This window comes from Notamacropus eugenii, chromosome 1 (genome assembly GCF_028372415.1).
Source record: "Notamacropus eugenii isolate mMacEug1 chromosome 1, mMacEug1.pri_v2, whole genome shotgun sequence".
NCBI lineage: Eukaryota > Metazoa > Chordata > Mammalia > Diprotodontia > Macropodidae > Notamacropus > Notamacropus eugenii.
Window position 1 is genome coordinate 366611886 of NC_092872.1, and position 23417 is coordinate 366635302.

General features: G+C 34.1%; 1 protein-coding gene and 1 long non-coding RNA gene across 18 annotated transcripts in view; one reads left to right on the plus strand and one right to left on the minus strand.

The window, feature by feature from the left end:
• MATR3 (matrin 3) overlaps positions 1-18877 on the plus strand; it is a 31093-nt gene extending 12216 nt beyond the window's left edge. For 9 of the 17 annotated variants that reach the window (XM_072630435.1, XM_072630427.1, XM_072630426.1 and 6 more), the window contains 14 exons: positions 603-1686; positions 6219-6280; positions 6921-6962; positions 7256-7368; positions 7605-7657; positions 9703-9828; positions 10881-11006; positions 13024-13194; positions 13817-13948; positions 14408-14451; positions 14541-14919; positions 15627-15996; positions 16450-16571; positions 18436-18877. In XM_072630435.1, coding sequence (XP_072486536.1) covers positions 778-1686; positions 6219-6280; positions 6921-6962; positions 7256-7368; positions 7605-7657; positions 9703-9828; positions 10881-11006; positions 13024-13194; positions 13817-13948; positions 14408-14451; positions 14541-14919; positions 15627-15996; positions 16450-16571; positions 18436-18486 — 2700 coding nt within the window. In that variant the 5' untranslated portion in view covers positions 603-777 and the 3' untranslated portion in view covers positions 18487-18877. The remainder of the gene's footprint in view (positions 1-602; positions 1687-6218; positions 6281-6920; positions 6963-7255; positions 7369-7604; positions 7658-9702; positions 9829-10880; positions 11007-13023; positions 13195-13816; positions 13949-14407; positions 14452-14540; positions 14920-15626; positions 15997-16449; positions 16572-18435) is intronic. The other 8 variants (XM_072630437.1, XM_072630436.1, XM_072630439.1 and 5 more) reach the window with 3 other exon arrangements.
• LOC140518353 (uncharacterized) lies at positions 10295-23226 on the minus strand. Its single transcript, XR_011971906.1, has 3 exons — positions 23059-23226; positions 21620-21669; positions 10295-10480 (listed from the first exon to the last, which is right to left on the minus strand). It is a non-coding gene; the product is annotated as an uncharacterized lncRNA (long non-coding RNA).
• Positions 23227-23417: the final 191 nt, after the last annotated feature.

A 23417-nucleotide genomic window follows, 5' to 3' on the forward strand; every position in this document is an offset into this window, starting at 1 on the left:
GAGAAATCTTAAAAATAGGAAATAACTTATTTTTCTTGTTCACATCTGTCTTCACCTCGGTAAATTAATTTTGCTGCATTGAGCTCTCCTGTTGTATTTGGTCTTAGCTCTTATAGATACTTGTTACCCAAGCTTCAGTTACTTTTGGTTACTTGGTCTGGTCCTTTCCTGTAGTGTTAAGAGGTTTCGTTTTCAGAGCAGTATACAACAGATTCATCTTTGACTTTCTGACTTTATTTTTTGGTAGTCTTTCTCCTGGAACTTAAGCATCATATAGGGTGCCTATTCTTCTAAAAGAAGAGACCCATCTTAGATTATTTTACCAAAATTTAGATACATGCAGAGATCCAGCACTTCATTTAAATTCAGTATGAAATTCACTTTTAATAGTTAAAAGCTTAGTTTGACAGATGACCTTTTTTTTCCATAAAAAAATAGGTTCTGGGTACATCTTGAATCTGTTTTAAGATATGTAATGAAAGCCTTGTAAGTTTGAGATCTTAAATGTTTTTCTTTTTTTAATCAACATGATGCATGTTTTTTAAAAAAAAACTGCATCTGCTTAAAGGGATTTATTACTAAAATTGCTTATTTTTCTACAGAGTTGTCTGCTGGTTCTCAGCTTGAAGAAGAATCTACAGTCCTTATTGATCCTTTTTTCTTGGCGTTACCATTTTTGAAGCAAAGTTAACTAGCTTTCTAGTCTGAGCTTTCTTTTTGGCCGTCTTTAAAAAAATTTTTTTTTGATCCATAAGGTAGACAAGAGATAGTTCTACAATGTCCAAGTCATTCCAGCAGTCATCTCTCAGTAGGGACTCACAAGGTCATGGGCGTGACCTATCTGCAGGAATAGGCCTTCTTGCTGCTGCTACCCAGTCTTTAAGTATGCCAGCATCTCTTGGAAGGATGAACCAGGGTACTGCACGCCTTGCTAGTTTAATGAATCTTGGAATGAGTTCTTCATTGAATCAACAAGGATCTCATAGTGCACTGTCTTCTGCTAGTACTTCTTCCCATAATTTGCAATCTATATTTAACATTGGAAGTAGAGGTCCACTCCCTTTGTCTTCTCAACACCGTGGAGATGCGGACCAGGCCAGTAACATTTTGGCCAGTTTTGGTCTGTCTGCTAGAGACTTAGATGAACTGAGTCGTTATCCAGAGGACAAGATTACTCCTGAGAATTTGCCCCAGATCCTTCTACAACTTAAAAGGAGGAGAACTGAAGAAGGCCCTTCATTGAGTTATGGTAGAGATGGCAGATCTGCTACACGGGAGCCACCATACAGAGTACCTAGGGATGATTGGGAAGAAAAAAGGCACTTTAGAAGAGATAGTTTTGATGATCGTGGTCCTAGTCTCAACCCAGTGCTTGATTATGACCATGGAAGTCGTTCTCAAGAATCTGGTTATTATGACAGAATGGATTATGAAGATGACAGATTAAGAGATGGAGAAAGGTGTAGGGATGAATCTTTTTATGGTGAGCCCTCACATAACTATCATAAATTTGACAGTGAGTATGAGAGAATGGGTCGTGGTCCTGGTCCTTTACAAGAGAGATCTCTCTTTGAGAAAAAGAGAGGCGCTCCTCCAAGTAGCAATATTGAAGACTTCCATGGATTCTTACCGAAGGGTTATCCCCATCTGTGCTCTATATGTGATATGCCAGTTCATTCTAATAAGGTGAGTTAATGCAACAGATACTTCTAATTTCCTTTACATTGTAGTACCTATCTGTTTTTACCTATATCTTACTCTTTTCGATAGTCTGATTACATTGAGTTGATCTAAAAGTTTTATATACTTTTGAGAGCACTTGCTTTATTTGGAAGATAATTGTTATTGAGCATTTTAAACCAGGGCTTTACATTAATATATTCTGTTTGCCTAGATTACTTCTGGCCACTGAGCTGTCATCCACTGGAATATCTTGTTGGCATTTTACATCTATATGTTCCTCTTAACCATACATTTAAGCAGGTTTTTTTTATCTGCTTTGTTGAGTTGTTTTGAATATTTTTTTTTGCAGTCTGTGTCCTGTGCTATTCAGGAAGCTTGATTTCAGCTCTCCACATCTGTCTTGATTGCTGAATTTACATAGTAAAGATGTGTTCTTGCACAGTTCTCTTTTTTTCCTTATCCGTGGCTAAGGGAAAGCGTTAATGTAGAGCCCTGGAGTTTGCTTCAGTATGTTTCATATTTTAGATTAGTTCATTCTTAACTTTTTAATTTCCTTTAACACAAACTCTCATACTATGGCTGAAATTTGTCATCATTTTTTTTCTCCTTTTCCACACTTTTCTTAAGCACTTCAAAATTCACTTTTTATTATCCCATGTTGCATCTATCCCTTTAGAAACTTGGAAATTTCAATCAGCTACTGCAGTATCCTGCTCTATGTTCCTAGTAAGCATATTCTTTACCTGGTTTAGGTGTAGATTTCTATGATGTTCATTAAACAAAAAAAAAAATCTAATTCTCCTCTGTTTGCTTAATTATCATTCACATCTGGCAAAATGGCAACTTATTCAAAATGCCTTTTTTGAACACATTGTCCTTTCTCTTTCAACTTTTTCAATTTTATCCATTCTCGCTATTTCCAAAATATAATGCAATTGGATTTTAAGGGCATTCCTACCTTCATGTGTAATTTCTGACCATCAATTTTTCCTGGTCTGATATAAGATCATTCCACTTTCAGGGAGCATGCTGCTGTTAAGAATTGAATTTAGAATAACATCTAAAAGTGTCATTTCCTATCCATATCTATTCCATTAAAACACTTAAAAGGAGTATTAATTTTTAAATAATCAAAATTGCCCAGCTAAATTAAGTTACTTCTATTAAGAAACAAACTTGAAAGCTACTTATCACCCATATTCTCCCTTTCTGTTTGAATCTCTGAATTTTGGTTTACCCAGATAAGGGGTGGTATTTTACAGCACTAAAAGATTGCAATTTTGATCTGAAATACTTGAATTTACAGAGCACTTTGGAAATTTAAACCTTTAAATTAATGAGTTGAATGTGTTTATTTTTAGGGTATGAAGGTTCTTTAGACTACTAACTAGGTAAAATACCCCAAAAGTCTTCACTAATGTAGTGTATCTCAAAATACCAAATTACTTCGTATCATTATTAAAATTTTTGTTGAGATGTTGTGGTTTTCCCTCCAGAATGCTAATTCTAAATGCTTAAATCAGCATTTTTCTATTCTACACTAGGTGCCACCCCCTCACCTCCCCTTCCTCTACTGTTAAATATTCCTTGTATATTCTTAATGAAACTTTTAAATTTAGGGTCAGTGATCCAAACTAGACCTTGAGTTTTGTGAGTTGATATAATGAAGGAAAAGTTTCTTAGGTTTATTCCTAAGGGTGAATGCTAAAGGGTGAAAATCAATAAAAGAGCTCTAAACCCTAAGGATAATTGCCAATTACACTGTATTCTTAGGGCCTACTTCATCATTTTTTGCTAGTATTATTGAGGGCAATTGATAGAGCACTACAAATACATAAAGTTGCATGTATTTGGAAGCTTCCTTTTACCCTTGTGTTGCACATAGAGCAGTAAATGGAAATTTGCTGCTGGTTCATAGAACAGGACAATGCAGTAAAGGAATGTGTGAGGAAACTTCGATTAAAGAAATGTATGTTTTATTTGTTACATTTTACCCAAATAATTAGCACCTTTTAGTTCTTTAAGTACTTATCTTCTTAAGTGAACCTAAATTAAGGATTACAAATTACAGGAGGAAAAATTCTTTTTTTAAATAAGTAGTACACAAAGGGATGTAGCTTTATCCGTCATTGCAAAAAATCACAAGCCCGCTTTCATAATCTATCAAAAATGTGTGAATTTGAAAAAAGAAAGTTCAAAAGCTATTTAGATTGTTGACTTAAAATTTTTCCCAATTTTTAGATTTTATTAAAAGCATTTATTCCCTTAATGCTTCTTGTTTGTATTAACATGACTTGTGTTGAGGCATGTTGTAACATGCTTTGTATCAACATTAGTTTTCATATCATAGATGAAGCAGTAGGGGGATCATGCTTTAAGTTTAATCCTGCCCTTTAATATGCACTGCATATTCTGGAAATTTGTCATAGTTTGGTGGTGGCTTTAAATAATCAGCAGGATCAAAGTTTGAAAGAAATAGAAAACCAATTTTGGATAGAAAAGATAACTTTTTGTCACTATAAGATTTCCTTGGTAATGTTTTAAAGTGATTTTGTTCTTATTTTCTTCAAGAGGAAGTTTTTTCAGAACTTCACTTTTAAATGTTGTATTTCTTTTCTTGCCAGTGTACTAGGATCCTTTTTAATGTTAGCTTAGGCAATACCATTTTCATATTCCTCTTGGATGTTTTCTGGGTACCTTTTATCACTTCAGTCTTACCACCATTCATATTCTTTCTCTTTTTATTTTCTCAGTTCTTTAAAAAGGCTTCCCATTTGTCTATGACATAGTCTGAGCATTCAAACTTAAATAAAGTCTTTTTTAGCCTAGATCACATCTAAACCTTAAAACAAGTTCGTTGTATAAACTGCATTAATCTGACACACCAGGGTACTTTTACCTTTCATCAGCATTAATTTTGATTTTTGATGAAAAATCAGAAAAAAAAATTAATTTAAATCCGAAATTCACTTAAGAGATTCTTCCCAGCCCTCAGATTTGGATATAATCTAATATATTAACAGAGAGGGATAGTTTGCAGCATTCTGCTGAAATTTAGGGGTAGATTTTGTAGGTCATGGTTAAGAAAGATGTGTTTTTCGGTTTAAAATTTGTCTAGCTCAGGCACAGTCATATTTTCACCTGCATAGAAGTTGCTAATTCTACTGGAAGTTTGTCCCTATGTTGAGTAAAAAATCTTGGCATTCTGTATGTTCGTTCCTCTACTGTAGGTTTGTGTAAATAAAATGCCTGTTTGGTGAATCCTACCCCTACTCTCTCCTTCAATCCTACTTACCCGCTGCTTTAATTTATGGATAGTCATATTTTATAAGTAAATAAGATAATGTAAAAATATGCTATTTGCCTGTGCTGCCAGTGGCAATATTTTTCATCAATAGTGGGCTGATGTCAGACCAGTTCATAATAACCTGGGTGGTGTCCAGAGTTCCTTTGCATACTACTGTTGACCTTGTTTTTAAATAAGATACAACTTTGAGGTACACAAATGGATTATTTATAGTTATTACAGTCCCTAGAAGAATTAATAAAATTCACTATGCCTTGAATTATATAGGCCCTTTAAAAACTTGAGTTTTTAGATAAATGAAGAATTTGCCATAGATCACAGTTTTAGAGTTGGAAAGGACCTTAGAGGTCATTTGGTCCAACTCTTCAATTATAGATGAGTAAATTGCTCACATTTTCACAGCTCCTGATTTCAAAATTCATCATTTTCCCTTTTGTATCATATTGCTTTTCCCATTTTTGTCTTTATGAAAATATTTTTTAGGTTTTGAAAATGGCTGTGAAAAGTTGGGATTTGAGTTATAAAATTCAGGGGGTTTTTTTGGTTTTTTTTTTTTTTTTTTTTTTTTTTGGTTTTTTGAGAAAAACATTTTGTAACTATAAAGGTGTAGATAGCTTTAACTAGATTTTATTTCCAAATGACAGTCTTTTGCTGTAAAATAAGAATTTGCTAGGGTCAAACCTAGGGTGTTAGGAAAAGGGGTAAAATAGTAGTCTTATGTTTTATGGTGAATTAACAAAAGAATTAGGTAGAATGTAAAAAGTGGTAGACATATCCTCCTTAGCTTGCCATAAAAAGACAGTCTTTGACAAGTTTTCTAACAATTCCCTCCATTATGTTCCCTTGTATATAGGATTTTCAAAATGTCTTGTAAAATCAAGGGAGTTTTTTTTTTCAGCCTTAAACTAGACTCTAAATGATAAAAAACAGAATCTTCTTCTGTCATCATCTGCAATTAACTCCTAGAAAGAGCCGTTTTTCCAGAGGCCACCTGTTTTGTTGACCAAGCTACAATTTTTCCTCCATGAATATGCATAAGATATTTGAGGGCAGGATCAAGCTCTAGGAAGAGAAAGTTGTCAAGTTCATGTGGTGGTAGGTCATATGCCCAAAAGACGGATTTTATTATGTGACCATTAATGTTAGATATTTAGTGCTCCAAATTTTGGTTCTCTTGAAAATATTTCAATTTTATTTTTGTTAATTTTACAAATTTACTTTGCTGCAGGAGTGGAATCAACACATCAATGGAGCAACACACAGTCGACGCTGCCAACTTCTTCTTGAAATGTAGGAGTTTGAAATATCTCTTAAGCATCCTTATTTATGACACAAGAACAGCAGTTAATTGATCAGATTTTTGTCATTTACCTAAAGTGCATTCTATTATAGCTATACAGATTTTGTGTTGTTGCTTACTGAAATAGATAACTACAGATGAGATAAGACTAACAATTGAGTTGGTTGAGTTGTACTAAATAATACATTGAATTTCTAGTATAGAAAAATTACTAATAAGCCATTTTATACCTAAGGGAAATTGTATGAAAAAGTTCTTTCTAAGTATCCCTTTTACTACATAGAATAGATTTCATGCCTAATGATTATCAGCAAAATCCTAACAATGAAGAGCATGGGAAGGATTATTCCAAGGTCTTATTACTTTTCATTTTTCCAGTGGTAACAAGGATAGGTCATACTATAGGAGAAATGTTTATTACCTTGTTTTCCCTAAATTAGAATTCTCAGGTAGCATAGGCCAAGTTTGTTCCTTTACTCATTTTGGTAAGTTTGAGATTCTTAGGTCTGTCAACCCAATGGGATAAATTTTATAGATATCCTTTAACCACAGTATATAATTTCTACTAATCTAAAGTAAAAGCAGAACCAGTGTTTTTACTTTGAAGGTAATTTTTTGTTCTTTTTTAAGCTATCCAGAATGGAATCCTGACAATGATTCTGGACATGGAATGTAAGTGCAAATTAATACTTTAAAGTTTTCAGCATTGTTTATTATTATAAATAGCTTAGGTCTGTAGAGTTTTTTTATATTTCACAAAACACTAGAAAATCTAGTAAAAATATTTGAGAAAAATTTCATTACTAAAATACAAGTCCATTTTTTGTTGATTACTAAATATGTTTTAGAATAAGGTTTTCCTCTATTTGGTTGGTCATTTAGATATGTAAAGCATTCCTGATAACTATGAAATCACTCCAGGATTATTTTGGATTGTTTAATATTTGATGTATTCACATTTCTAGGGGTGATCCATTCATGTTGCAGCAATCTACAAACCCTGCACCAGGAATTTTGGGACCCCCTCCTCCCTCATTCCATCTTGGGGGACCACCTGTTGGACCAAGAGGAAATATGGGTATGTTTTCAAATTATTAGCTGAAAGAAACAGTAAGTGAAGTAATAGAGTATGAACTAGATGAAAAGTTAATTAAAATGCCATTTATATGGCTGATGAAGTGATCAAATAAACATTGACTACTAATTTTAAAAATTTCTGGATCATCTTTCCCTTTCAGTCAGGGTGCATACATCAGTTATGTTTTAATGTGAATGTATAGTTGTAACATTAAAATTACTTTCCCTCTCTTACAGGTGCCGGAAATGGAAATATGCAAGGACCAAGACACATGCAAAAAGGCAGAATGGTCAGTATTGAATCTCAGATGTGTCGCAATATGAAATCATGGACCTGGGATTATTTTAAATGGTCGTACAATTTACTCTCTTAAGTATTGAATCTTTCTTGTGCATTTAAATCTTGGTTAATTGTATAGAAAAATACTTAGAAACTGAAAGAGGCAGAAAAACAAAATTTAAAAGCATAATGTTGCTAATAAAGATAATCTTCTTTGAAATCATCATTTTTCAGGGAAATATACTGTATACATAACTTTCTAGAAACAGACAGGCTATAGTTCTTTATCCCCCACTCCTCCTCTGTCTGTAATCTTTCAAAGTAAATGCATTTAAGGGAACATCCTGTATTTGAAGATCTGTATGGTATCAAATGTAAATCAAGAAACACTGGCACTATTTCAGAGTCCATAGAGATTTTGCGTTTTTATGAAATTTGCCCCTTCAGTGAGGCATTGTTCATATCCATTAGCAATCCCCATTTTTGGCCCTAGTTTGTAATAGTTGGAAAATGAAAATAAAAGCTAGTAACTATGGTCTAGAATATTTGAATTTATAGTAACATAATATCTACTATTTAGCTTTTAGATTTCTGTTGTCTTCAGCTCAACCTGAGATTTGCTAACGTAGCAAAATTAAAGATAATATGATAGTTTGGTTCTTTGACTAAATTAGTATGTTCCCATGGGGTAGCGTTGGCTGTCAAAACCAAGACATAAGACAAATGGAGAGAAAAGAGACAGTATAGAGAGAAAAATGTTTTCCCAAGAGAAGGGAAAGAGAAAAAAGTGAAGGGAGATGGGACAGAAGCAGAAATTTGAAGGTATGAAGAGTCTTAATGGTTGTGAGAGGTAAGGTGGATGCATTGTAGAGACAACCTGCCCTACATACCCTTCAGTACTAATGATGGTGTCACTGGATTACAACATGATACAATTATTAATATTCCTAGAGATTACCTATTGAATTTGGGTAAAATATTGAGTGCGTTAAGTCAGAAGTATGAAAAGTATGCCATTTTTAAAGTTAAAAGGTATGTCAAGATATTTAACAGTTGTAAAGTTAAAGCATATGAAAGGTTACTGAGAAGACATTGGAATGAAAGGATTGTTGAATTTTAACATGGTCAATAAAATGGCTCTGATTGGGTAGAGCATATAAATTGACATCAGTTACCATGACCATGCTTCCGTTTAAAAAAGGTACCTTTGGTACATCTATAAAACGTGGTAGAAGATAACACTAGAATCTGTCTCTGAATTAATAGGAAATTTTTATAGAAACATACTGACAATTTTAACAGTTAATGTAGCTAAAGCAATTACTTCATCTATCCCAAAAATATTGTCAGTTTACATAATCTGAACATTTTCACTTTAAAGGTATTAATAAATTTTGCCCTAGAAGCAAAAATGGTGATAGTGCTTGTCATAGTCCAGGTATTTTTCTGGACTAAATTTTTATGAGGATTATAATTTTAAAAATTGAATATACAAAGAATCGTGGATTCTATTACGCAGTGGCCAATTAAAATTGACTTGTTTTAATATACATAGGATCACATATCTAGAGAACTAGAAGGGAATGCCATTCGTGCTTACCATTATATTTGTGTATAAATTTATTGTACTTGAGAAGTATTTTGTAGTATTGGATAGAAACATAATTTTAAATCCAGGAACGACTTAGGTACTGCCTCTGACATACAGTACTATGTAAGCCTGGGCAAGTCATTTAAATTTTCAGTGCCCCAGGCAGTTCTCTTAAGACTTAAATGGCAAAGAAGGCGCTGACCTGGACTGATCTTCATCATGGTTTACTTTACCTTTTCTAGGTATTAATTGTATGTACCAAAAATGCGTTATCTCTGGGACATTATAATTAGTTAAAAATCCTAAGAAAAAACTAGAAATGTTCTAGAGTTGTGTTATAGTATGTGAATTTTAAGTTCACTAAAACATTGCATATTGGTTAGTTACTATTTGAATTACTTTATTCTGGTATTGTGCTATGTACTTTTGATTTGAGGCCTGCACACTTTATTTTTTATTGATAGGAAACTAGCAGAGTTGTTCACATTATGGATTTTCAGCGGGGGAAAAACTTGAGATACCAACTTTTGCAGCTGGTTGAACCATTTGGAGTAATTTCAAATCATCTGATCTTAAATAAAATCAACGAGGTGAGGCTTAAATTATTTTTAAACTCTTTGGAATGAAGGCAGGAAATGCAAACAGTTTTAACTTTTTTTAACCTTTTAGCAATTTTGTATTAAAAAGTGCCTTTACCCCCTTATTAAATTTGTAACCACCATTAAATTAAGTACTGTGTCCCATGAATAGTGGTAAATAGATGCTTATTAGTGAAACCAAAAAGAACTCTAGATTTAGAATCAGAACAAAGTGGTTTGTTCTTGGTTCCTTGGGCACATCACAGCTTTGTGAGCGTGGACAAGTCCCATTCACTTCATACCTTAGATTTCCCAACCATAAAATGGGAACAAAATATTTATGTGGCTTATATTTTTTGCAGGCTGGTTGTTAGGAAACCACTTTTTAGATACTACTGATGCTACCACATAAATAATCTGATTTAATTCAAATATTAGATCTTAATTCTATTTCAAAGTTACTTAAATTGATGTGGAAAAAATGGTTTATTATAATATTATATTAGCATTTTTTACAAATGATTACACTTAAACAAGAATTGTTGTGCTTCCCCAAGGTTCCGAATAGCAACTTTAATCTTGAATGCCAAAAGGATAAAGTATGAATCCTGGTTTCCCGTTTCAGTAGTGATAGAGTTGTTTTCCTCTTTCATTGGGATCTTGTCTGAGAGAAAGCATAGCATCATTACATAGAACCCTTGCATTTGGAGGTATATAACCTGTGTCTGAGTCCTGCCTGCAATACTTGCCAGTTATATGGTTTTGGGCAAATAATTTAATCTCTGAGCCTCAGTTTCCTACTAAAATGAGAGTAATATTTGCATTACCTTCATGGGAGCATTGCCGCAAGTGAGGTACTTTATAAATATGTTGTATATTGATTCTATAATTGGAATTTAACTTTGTAGAATTATTGTAAGTCTCTACAAAAATGTTGCTATACTGTTCAGGCATACAACGTACTAAACAGTAACCTCTGAACAATATTATAAGATATTTCTGGGAGGCTTTACAAAGTAGTACATCTGGGATATTTAAAAATTAACTTGTACCTTCAATTTCAGGCATTCATTGAAATGTCTACCACAGAAGATGCTCAGGCTGCAGTGGACTATTACACAACCACACCAGCTCTAGTATTTGGCAAACCAGTAAGAGTTCATTTGTCCCAGAAGTATAAAAGAATAAAGGTATGTTTTTCCTCTTCAAAGCTATCTAGTTGGAATTGCCTTATAAAGATTAAGTTGAGCAAAATGTGGTTAAATGTCTCATGAATGCTTTACTTAGGAAAACAAAGGTATCATTTGCCTATAACGTCATTTCTTCTCTCTACATCTCCACAACTCTAAACAGCTTTTGAAAAGGTGGCTCTTTTCACCAATACCATATTTACTTGTATACTTGATCCCATTTCCCTCCCACTTTCTCCCCTAACCCTACCACAGCTCACCAGCTCCTCTATTAGAATGCCTCCATCACTCTGTCTTTTATATACAGTTTACAATATCTCCCTGACAGCTGATACTCTGATACCTACAAATATGCTCATATTTTATTCAGTCTTCTAAAACCCTCTTGACATCATCCTCTCAAGTTATTTTCTTTCCCTTTCCCAGCTAATGCTTTTTAGCTTTGTTACCTTCACTTTTGTTACCCTTTTTCTCATTTCTCAATCCTTTACAGCTAGCTCTTGACCTCATCAGTAATTAAAAATGTTCTCTAAAGTTTCCAATCGTTGTTCCAACATCTTCTGGTCTTTTTGTAAACCTAATGGTTTTTGACTAATGTAGTATTTGACACTGACCACTAATCACCCTCTCCTTTTCATGACTGCTCTGTTCTGGTTCTACTTCTTTGACTTACTCCTTTGGTCTCTCCTTTCTTGGGGTATCATCCATTTACAGTCCCTAATTGTGAATGTTTTAGAATCTCCTAATGACCTCATCAGCCCCCACTGATTGACTTATCATTGTATAACAGTTATCATTGTTATACAGCTATCTCATATAGTCTATTTTTCAGTGACACCTTCAGTTCCTGTTTATTGGATGTTTTGAACTGTGTGTCCCAAAGGCATTGCAGACTTACTCTGTCCAAAATGTAGTTCCTTTTCTTTAGGCTTAGCAGCATACCATTTCCCCCCCAAAAATCCTTCTGAATTTCCTTATCTCTCTAGTCACTCAGGTCTGTAACTTTGTAGTTATCCTCATTCCCTCTTCCATGTTGAGTCATTTGCGAAGTCTGCTCAGTTCAAATTAGTTAGACAATCTCCACCATCCTTTCCTAACTAAATGTAGCCACTGCCCTAGTGCAAGCCCTCATCACTTCTCATTCCTGGAATTCTTATTGCCATAGCATCCTAGTTGCTCTCACTGCGTAGAATTTCTATATTATCCAATCCATTCTTTGTATAGCTTTCAGAGAGGTATTCTTAAAGCAGAAGCATGTGTCTTGGCCATATACATATGTCACTCTTCTCCTCAGTAACCTTCAGTACCTCCTTATTCAAACACCCATGTTTGGCATTTAATGCCCTTAGAAGCCTTTCTTTTGAAGTATTTTATGTTAATCCCCATGAGGCAACTAGGTAGCACAGTAAATAAGAACACTGTCTATTAGCTGTGTTATCCTGAACTGAACAAGTTACTTACTGATTTTTGCTTGACTGTAAAATGGGGATAATAATTGTAAAATGCTTAAGTACAGTGCCTTTCACACAGTAGATACTTTATGTTTGTCTCCTTTTATTTGCATACTGCATTCTAGCTACACTGACATATTTTGTTGTTCTTTGTTGAATATCTTTTCTTCATAAACTGTCTCCTGCTGCCATACCTGGAATGTACCTCCTTCCTTACGTACACTTAGAATCCTTAGCTTTTTAAAGAACATCTCAAAGGTCATTCCTGAGGCATTTCCTGATTTTTCTATACTCACTCAACATGCATGCCCTACACACTATTTGTTTATACATTTAAATATATTTAAATAATTTAAATATTCATATATTTGTTTATATATTTAAGTGATGTTACATATATATTTTGTCTTCCCTGTAGGACTGTCTCTTTTTGTGTGAACTCAGTAAACTCGCCTACTGCTTGGCTTAAAAATTGTTTACTAAATGCTGGTTGATGAATAGACTTAATTTATGAAAAGTTAACTTCATAGCCAACATAGTTGACTTTTTTTTTTTTTTAATTAAAGAAACCTGAGGGTGGGAAACCTGATCAGAAATTTGAACAGAAGCCTGAGCTTGGACGGGTGATCCATCTCAGCAACTTGCCCCATTCTGGCTATTCTGACAGTGCCGTCATCAAACTTGCTGAGCCGTATGGAAAGATAAAGAATTACATATTGATGAGGATGAAGAGCCAGGTATATATCCTTAATGATGAATGATTTTATAATTACTGAAGTTTAATCAAGAGAGAGTGTATAATTAGGGGAACACTGAAATGGTTGGGGGTTGTGAAGAGAAATCTGGTTTTGAATCCCTGCTCTGATACTATGTAATTTTCTCTAGACAAATCTCCTGAATTGTAGTTTCTTTATTGGGGAATAAATAGTATTTGCATGCCTTAATATTGTACTGAAAGAAATTCTCTGGAAGCCTCTCAAAACACTATAGAAATGTTAATTTTGAAAGTGCCATGCATATTTAAAATACTTTGTTTTATACACACATTTACACACATTTTCCACATATCTTATTTTATCTTAATCTGTGAGGACAATATTCATTCCCATTTTATAGAAGGAAAACCTATTGCATGCACAGAGTTTAAGGGACTTAACCTAAGTAATGACAGAGTTGAGACTGGGAACTAGGTATTCTTGACTCCTAGGCTGTCATTTAAAATAAAAAATTGTGAAACATTTAAAGATGAAATTGTTCAATTTAATTCTTTAATTAAGAATCGTCTAATTACAAAACTGATGCTGAAAGGTTTTTTTGGTGTGATTAGTAGGCCTTAATTCCTTTTCAAAATTTCCTTAGGCTTTCATAGAAATGGAGACCCGAGAGGATGCCATGGCTATGGTTGAACACTGTGCAAAAAAGGCACTGTGGTTCCAGGGCCGATACGTGAAGGTTGACTTATCTGAGAAATACAAAAAATTGGTTTTGCGGGTATGTTTTTTTACGAAGTTTTTCTTCCCCAGTTTAGAATCCTAAAACAATGTGGTCTTTGCCATTTTTATTTTTGGCTTTGTTGTCTCCCTGTTTTTTATATTCCATTTCCTCTTTCTCCTTAGACTTGAAATGAAAATTGACCACCGAAATATTTGAGAGTAGATTTATTTCTATTCGGGGGGGGGGGGGGGGGGTTGTCACCTTTCCCAAGAAGACCCAGGTTTTTAGCAAAAATAAGAGACTTTACATTCTGAGGTAATATCAACAAGGCATCTTGTTGGCATCAATAGTGCTAGGGACAGTAGATTTAAATAAAATAGTCTGAACTTTAAGTCTATAGGGATTAGTCAAGCACTTTTAATTCACTTATTGAAGAGATTACTTAATTCCTGATCATATATGAATTATTAGTGTTAACTCTGTAAGATCTTAATTGTATTAACTTTTTTCAAATAGATTCCCAACCGAGGAATTGATCTGTTAAAGAAAGATAAATCTCGGTAAGTTCATTTAATTGTAGATTGTATTTTGGATGTTATTTGAAACATTTGACTAGAAAGTAATTGAGGAGTATTTTATTTTATTGCAGAAAGAGATCTTACTCTCCAGATGGCAAAGACTCTCCAAGTGATAAGAAGTCCAAGACTGATGGCAGCCAGAAGAGTGATAGTGGAGCTGAAGGAAAAGAACAGGAAGAGAAACAAAGTGAAGATGCTGATAAAGACATAAAAGATGAACAGGCAGAGCAAGAACCTGGTTTGCTTCTTGAATCTGAAGATGAGCTACTTGTAGATGAAGAAGAAGCAGCTGCACTGCTAGAAAGTGGCAGCTCAGTGGGAGATGAAACTGACCTTGCTAATTTAGGTGATGTGGCTGCTGATATTAAGAAAGAACCTTCAGAAAAAGCTTTGAAAAAAATGGAAATGAGTCTCGGTTCTTCAGCAGCAGCAAAGAAAAAACTCAAAAAGGTAAAAACAGAAAATTTTCTCATTTTTAATTCTGTATTTCAGTTTTAATAGGAAAATTAATTTTAAAATCTCAAGGTGAAAATTTAGACAAGTTGCTGTGCTCACCGTTTTTAAATTCCAGAAATTACATTAAGTACACATTTTGAAAAAATAACATAACTGTTCTTTGCGTTAACAAGAGTGGCATTCTTCAAATCAGTGGTAATGTATAACTTCCATTACTAAAAGGGTGCTGTTTTCAGTTTGTATATTCCGAGCAATTGTTTTAGCTTAGAAAGGCTAGTTAGGAAGTCATCTACATGGAACACTTCCAAGTATTTTTGGTAATTCAAGTCACTTGTAGTCCAGATCAATTTTTTTCCACCTATGGTGTGCCAAAGTAATTGTAGGTTTAATCAAAAATACAAGGCATTGGGAAGTTTAAGGAACTGAGTCAAACAAAATTTTACCCTATATCCATAGAAAGTCATTGCCCTATGAAAGTAGCATCTGTGTGTTACAGCTTATCTACTTGCTTGTAACATACTATTTAAATAAAGCTTTTAGCTTAGTGTTTTGAGTAGAAAAAGAAAGTTGTCCAACTTTTTTCCAGAGGACAAGGAAGGAAAGAAAAAGACGCTTTTCCCTTCCTTTTTAAGTAAATGCAAATGGAAGGGATGCTGCAGGATAACTAACTGTTGCAGAGTAAACTTTGTCTCTCTTAACAGCGTCGCTTTCCAGGGAGTATGGAAGGTTTTGTCACTCTAGATGAGGTTGGTGATGAGGAAGATTCGGAACTTCAGAAACTTCGTAAATCGGGAATGGCAATTAAATCTGGTGACAAAAATGACGATAGTTTGGTTGAAATTAAGGTGGACAAGATGGAGGAACTTGATCAGGAGAATGATGGATCGTTGGAAAATGGAATTAAAAATGAAGACAGTACAGAGCCCGGAGGTGCCGAATCTGCCGAGAACCTTGAGGGAATGGATCCGAACCAAGAGACAAGTGAAAATACAGATGGTGAAAGTGAAATTAAAAGGGAGGATATCCCAGATGAGTATAGAATTGGACCATATCAACCCAATGTTCCTGTTGGTGAGAACTGAATTTTTCTTAATTATACATTAGTTCAGTAAAAGTTATTTTAAAAAATAGATATAGGGAATGTTTTAGAAAAATTTTATTTCTGTTGTTGCTGTCTATTTTTCCTTGTTTTGATCTGTCATACACACTTGCATGCATAGTTATCGTTGTAAACTTGTCTTCTTTGCTCAAGTCTCAAAACTTATACTGCTATGTTGGCAGCATTAATCCAGTCTCCTTTTAGTTAAGACATTAAGTAAACTCTGTTGGACTTCATGCTATCTATATTTTTGAACAAATTTTCTTTATGCTGTATTATAGCTTACTGAAAGATACTGTTCACAAGAAATAATATTCTCTGTAATTTTGAAAATTATATGGATAATGCTAAATAATAAAAGTGTTTTGTTTCAAACTTAATATCTAAATTATCTGTTGATGAGATTATTTGTGTTTTTTTCTAAGGCGTGGACTATGTGATACCCAAGACAGGATTTTACTGTAAACTCTGTTCACTCTTCTACACAAATGAGGAAGTTGCAAAAAATACTCACTGCAGCAGCTTGCCTCATTATCAGAAATTAAAGGTAAAACAAATTCTTAGAAGTTAAGGAAAGTTGGGGTGAGGAACTAGCAAATGGAAATGCTAATTATAGTTAAAAGCAAGCTTTATCTGAGGTAGAATGATATTTAGCATATGGAAACTACTAAATCTAATAAGACTATAGTTCTAAAACAATTACAATGAGAGCATTTTGATTTTTATTTTATAAACTAAAGGAAGTTTTAGTAGACAATTCAGCTCCAAAATGAAATTATAAAAGCTTTTTACTGTGTCAGGAACTAACTTTGAAAGATTCACTCAGCGTTTAATGTTATATGTTGATTTGAAATAGTAGCTAGCAATGTTGAATTTCTTCCAACATTATGTGTTGTCAGATCTGTTCAAAGGTATGAAAAAATGAAATTGTTATACTAAGAAAGCAAGTGAATGCAAACCAAAGTGTAAGAATGTTCCCTTCGAGCAAAATCGAAGAAGCAGTTATCTGAAATCAAAGTAGGCAACAAAAGCTTTTGGGTTTTTTAAGTGATTTTTAAATAGCATTTTATTTTTTCCAATTACATGTAAGACAGTTCTAAACTTTTTTCTTTTTGAGTTGTAAATTTTTCTCCCTCCTTTTCCCCCCAAATGGTAAGCAGTTTGATGGAGGTTATATATGTGCAATCATGTAAAACATAATTTCCATATTAGTAATGTTGTGAAAGAAGCAGACTTTTAAAAGGAAAAAAATGGGGAAAATACGGACAAGGTTCTTGTTAAATTGGAGCTGGTAGTGAGGAAAAACTGGTACATAAACTTTAAATGCTTGTTAATTTGACTGGAAATGCAATTTTCATTAAAATGGACAAATTTTCACACAGCTTTATGCAAGAGTTATTATGTTAATATCTGTTCAATGATGCTATTTGGGAAGTTTTCCTCAGTGTTTGGTAAAGTTACAATTGAAATTTTCTGGCCGAAAATAAAGATGGAATTTTAGAAATGGCTCCATATTTCATTCATTTTGCAATTTAATAGGATCTCATTAACTGCCTTTAAATTATAATGAGAAAGAAAATTGATTTTCAGTATTGAGCTAATAAAAGGAAATTTCATCCATCCAGACTTACAATTTATTGTTATAAGCCAGACTTCAAGATAAGGTTTGGCATATATTTGAAACAATACTATATGTTGAATTTTTACAGTGAAGGGAACACTGACATATATTTCATATTATCAATTTTTTTTCCACCTGTGTAGCTGCAATAGTTTTGTTACAGCATATTGTTACTACAGGTTTCAGCTTATGTAGTAGTTGTGAACAAATACCCTGTGAAATAATGAAATACTTAGTTATCACTTAGTCTAGTGCAGCTTTGGGGAACTTGTGGCCTTCTAGGTCCTTGGGTGTGGCCTTTTGACTGAGTCCAAATTCTACAGAACAAACCCTTTTATTACAGGGATTTGTTTTGTTAAGTTTGGATTCAGTCAAGAGGCCACACTTGAAGGACCTAGAAGGCCACATGTGGCCTTGGCTGCACCCCTGGTCTAGTAGATAAATTATTGGCCTAGAAATTTTGAGATAATTTTGTACTTCGAAGAGTTGCTAGTATGCTTTCCTAGTTTTTTGTGCTTTATTCAGTTTTATAAATTGAGGATACTGATCAGTTGAAATGTATTAAATTCATACTTTTTGTGATCATTGCAATACTTTAATAAAAGCCTGTCTTTTCCTGATCCATTTGCTCGTTATTTACAATGCTTACATTAGTCTGCAAAAGCCTGTTACAGAGATACTAAATTCTATGTTAAGGTCCAAAAATGAGTTGCAATTTACAATTGCTTTTTAATCTTGCTAATTTAGATAGAATTATATGTCCCTGAATTGGTTTTATTTTTTCCCCCAGAAATTTCTGAATAAATTGGCAGAAGATCGCAGGCAAAAGAAAGAAGCTTAAGATGTGCAAGACGCTTAAGGGTTTCCAAGGAAAAGTGGTTCTTTGTTTTTAATGTTAACCTTTTTTAAACCCAGTACAGATAGTCAGTAGAAGGAAATATTGTACTCTTTTGTTTTAGTGAAAAATAGTCTGTTCATGTGTTAAATGTTACAATAAAAATGCATATACAGTTAAGTTAATGCAGAATAACTTTTTGTTTTATGAGAATGGCAACAGACAGAAGTGCTTTGTAGAGATTGACTCAAGCCACTTAAGATAACTTTTGCACCGTTATGAAAAAAGTGGATGTGTGAAGAAAAGTAACCTTCAAAGAAATGAAATTTTATTAGTTTCCAGCTTCAAAGAATTGTCAACAAATTTTGATTCCATTCAATAAAGAACAAAAAAATTATATTGTATTTTTGTTAATTTTATCTGAAACATTCCACCTTCTGATCTGAGCCTAGCAGATTTTTCATTTGGAGTGTGAAGCTATTTAGTTGTATTTCGTTTCTGGAAACGTCCTTAAGTGTGAAGTTGGCAAATTAAAAATGCAGGTGCAGCTTCTTTTAATGTCATTGCTGTTACTTAGATGTTAGAAAACTATTAAGTAAATGGCTTTAAATTTTGTAATTTTTTTCTAAGTTCCTATTAGATTTTTTCTTTATTCATGTAGTCGGTGTATTTTCAGTGAAATGTAAAACAAAACAAAAAATCCCGTTCTCTTTGACCAGTATTAATTTCTTGAGCTCTTATTGCTTGTTACTTGAATCCTGTAGCTGTCATACATTTCTGGTATAAGCAAAATTTGATTTTTGAAGTGTGTAGATCATCTCTTCATATTCTTTAAATGTAATTTTACATATTTGCATTTTAAAAGTTTGGTCATAATCCCAGAAGCACGCTTCTATTAATGTACCTGCACTTGTGACCTTTGTGAACAGAAATTTGCATGTATAATCTGTGTTTACTTGTAATTTTCTGATTATATACTGCTTATATCTGTGGATTCAAGTTACTGAAGTGATTACCAATAAACAAACCTAGGCAACAATAATTGGTTATATATGTTTGGAATATTAACCAATGTACGTCAGTTGTGGCTCATTTATAGACTTTCTCTTCTGCATGTTTTTAGTTGAATTAGTACTCTTAAAACTGGGTGTGTCCGCTACTAAAATGTTCATTTCTTTGGTGCTGCTGAATTTATAGTCCCAGTTTCATAGCTGGATTTGTTTTTTCTAATGTTAAAATTACTTTTTGAGTTTAAAATTGCAGTGGTGAGAACATAATGAAACGCTAGTGTTTGGATGTCATGCTTCAAGTGTACATTATGTTATTAATAGCTAGAAATAATGAGCACTAAATAAATGTTCATTAAGATGTGATTAAGGATGTAGAGAGGCCATTGGATGAAAATACTTTTCATAATTAACAATTGGGAGAAATTTTGCCAATAAAGGATTAATGTCCATAATACAGATGGCAGTGTGGGACTATTGGAAGAACCTTTAGTTACAAATCCCACCTTTCTTTTTGACCCTTGATTGTGTCACTTGACCTTTAGACCTCAGTTTAGTTTTCTGCAAAATGAAAGATTTTCAGAGTTTATCATAGACCGTAGGATCATGATACTTAGGGCTAAAAGGAACCTTGAATCTTAAAAAGTTTTGATTCTTTTAGTAGTAATTTTGAATTTGTACTGGGTAATGACTAGCATAAAAGAAAGGTAATACCATAGGGGGGTAGCAGTATGCCATAACAGCTGATTCTGACTTGAGAAAATTTGCTGTTTTCCTGAATTTTACTGAAGCTATTGATTTCTTAAACTGTGTACCTTTTTTAGTAGAGAGATAATTAGAAAAACTAAGATACATTATCTGGTTCTGTCCTTTATTAAACTTTAAGTTATCCTTGTAGGAAGAAGACAAATAGATAAAGGTCTGCCATTTAAATTCTTTTGGAGGAGCAAGTAAACATTTTCCCTTGTGGGACAGTTGGATAGCTACATCGGATGGGAGATTACTTAAGGCAAGAAGGATCCCTAAATATGGTAAAGTGACACCCAAATAGAAGGGGTCCCTCATGCATACTAAATAAAAAGGAGCAGGTAGAATAGATTGAATCTCTGAATCTTTTTTTTTTGGTTTGAAAGCAAAATGGCAAACATGCACTAACAAATAATTTAAGTGATGGCCATTTTTGAGCTGTAGGCTAAGTTTAGTGTTTAATTTTTATGTGTTTGGCTTTATTCAAATTGGTGAAAAGAAATTTAAACCTAGGCTAAGGGTTATTTGTTACTGCTTTAGATTTCTCATTTTGGAGATGAACTGTGTTACCAGACCGTTCTAGAACCAGAGCTCTGTTTTGCTTTGTGTGGACAAGATGTCCAGCAGTGCTTTCTCCATTTTCTACATAAATTACTAAATTTTATGAATTACTAGTTTTTTCTAATTAGACTCTAGTGTTTGAGAACTATGTAATCATTTGAGGTTTCTCATGTGAATATAAAGCATATTGGGAATTATTAGTCCACTTAGTTTGACACTTGCAGATAAATGACAGTCTGGGAGCTGACTGATTATATTTTGGCTCTGGTATCACTAATATACTATTTTCCTTTCCATTTCTAGTTTAAACTTTCTTCATCAGGATTCTCAGTCTGTGGGTTTGAATAGAAGTCAGCAATCCTGGAAACACTCAAATGATCAAACTGAGAAAGTATATGTTGCCCAGACTGTTGCTGCAATAGTTGTACAGATACTCACTGACTTAAGGTCCCATTTAAAAATGGTGACCATAATTCCCATATCAGTATCAGAAATACATAGATGAAATACTATGCATGACAGTACTTTGAAAGGGCAACCCTTTGAGATGTTTGGAAAGAAAAGATGCTTATTAAAGGTCAAATAAATGAAAATCTAAAGATTTTTAAAAACTAAATAGTTACTTGGGTGCTATTGGATGCCTTATAAGCAGGGCACTTTTTTTTCCTGTTCTGCAGAATTTAAAGTTCTTAGTCACAAAGAGCTTAGTCTAGTGGATGTAGATGACCTTTGCATTTATTCAAGAGAATATTTGAGTGAAGACCCCAATAACTAAAACAATCAAGTATTATTCATGTAATTTTAAAGGATTTATCCTTCCATACCTTTCCTTGTGGCTTTCAGTACACTGGTAATTCATTCTCTATCTCTGTTACTACACAAAGAAAACAATTCAAGTTCATTATTTTTCCATAAATCCTCTAACTCTAAAAATTTCTGTGAAATGCCATTGCCCATCCACTTAAATTATGGGCCCTTGTGGCACTTCTGGCTATTCTTATTTGGGGCTTGTCTGTGTCTAGATTATCCCCCTTTCTTAGCTAGAGCTGAATGGTATAAGCCTAGGATATTTTCTGGATTGACTGGGGCTGCAGAGAACAATTGCTGCCATTTAAGCATCTATATAGACTTGCTTATACAGATTCGGGTGGTTTGGTGGGGAGAGAAACCAACTATTTGTATAAGTTCAATATAATTGCCTTGGTCCCAAGGGAGGATGCAGTTGGGTGGGAGTGGGATGGCATAAACCAGAAGTGGGCATAGTTTTATGTTATTTAACTGACTAGGAGCAGAATTCCTCGGGTTGGCTCTTCTGGCCCCCCTCCCCCCCAATTTTTTTTTTGTCCTTTCCTCCTTAAATCCCTCTTCTCCATCAGCCCTAAAACAGCTGCAGCAACACACTGGGAACTGAACTGTTTTCTGTCCCATGTGAAGTGTGAAACTGACCTCTGTTTTGGCTGACTTGTTATCTTGTGTGGTGTTTAAAATTGTAATTTCACTAGTTCTTAGTTATATAGCATTTCCAAAATATGTTGTTAAAGAAATAGTCTTGTGCAGTAGCATGCAAATGAAATCACAGAAAAGATAAATTTCCAAATACTGTCATCCAGCTTCCACACACCCCTGTCCTCCAGTTCTACATGGTTTATGTGCCTTAGCCCTAATCCCTTAAAATTACACAGGTTCTTTCCCTGCTTGGCACTTAAGTGTAGATACTAGTGAATACTTCGATTGTTTCTAAGCATTGCCAAAGGAGGTATACCTTAAATGTTTCATGTTCTGAAGTGACAGTCCTCCCTAAGTGCAGGATTTAACAAGAAAATGTCATGGAGCAAATATTTATCGTGTGTTTGTCAAGTGTTGACCTGAGGGCTGTGGGATACAAGGACAAAAATTAAACTTTTGTCAATATCTTAAGTATTCTCCTTTTGCAGATGGCAGACACAAGCACTTAAGTGAGTCATAATAAGGAACCAAAGGGGGTAGTCCCAATTCAGCTGTGTAAGGCAAAGCCTTTAAGCTACTCAGATGAAAGGAGACAAAATAAATCTCAGTTCCTTTTAAGTCTTGAATGTAGTTCTCTGGGCTTTGAGAATTACTATAGCCAAATGACTAACATCAAGTTATATCAGATACCCAGAAGGAATTTCATTTCATTTCCAGACAAGTCTTAACTTGAGCTAAAGCTAAGCTACTGTTCTGCCCAGCCCTCCCCGTCCTCTAGGTTTGTCGGCCTCAGCTGTCTGCCTTCACTTTTTCATACCTAATCCTTTGCTCCTTCCAAGACTTGGGGTGTCATCCAATCTTCGTAGCTATTCTCTGATGATTCATTATAAAGACGGGTAGGACGACCCCACCCCATTACTCCAAGAAAATATGATGAGTTCTTTGCCAGTGTTCTCCGGATTGAAGAGGCCAGACCTTTTCTCTACATTATGGGGTCATACTTTACCCAAAGTGTTGGGTTTAAAAAGAGCTATTAAAGTCCCGCAGCTGCAGAAAAAGAACTCGCTTTTTATTACCACTCGGAATGGACAGGATAAAAAGAGCCCTATCTGATTCCATCTGGTGCCGCCTAGGCAAATGATTACACAGTAGAGGTGTGATCCTCACCGGAATTTG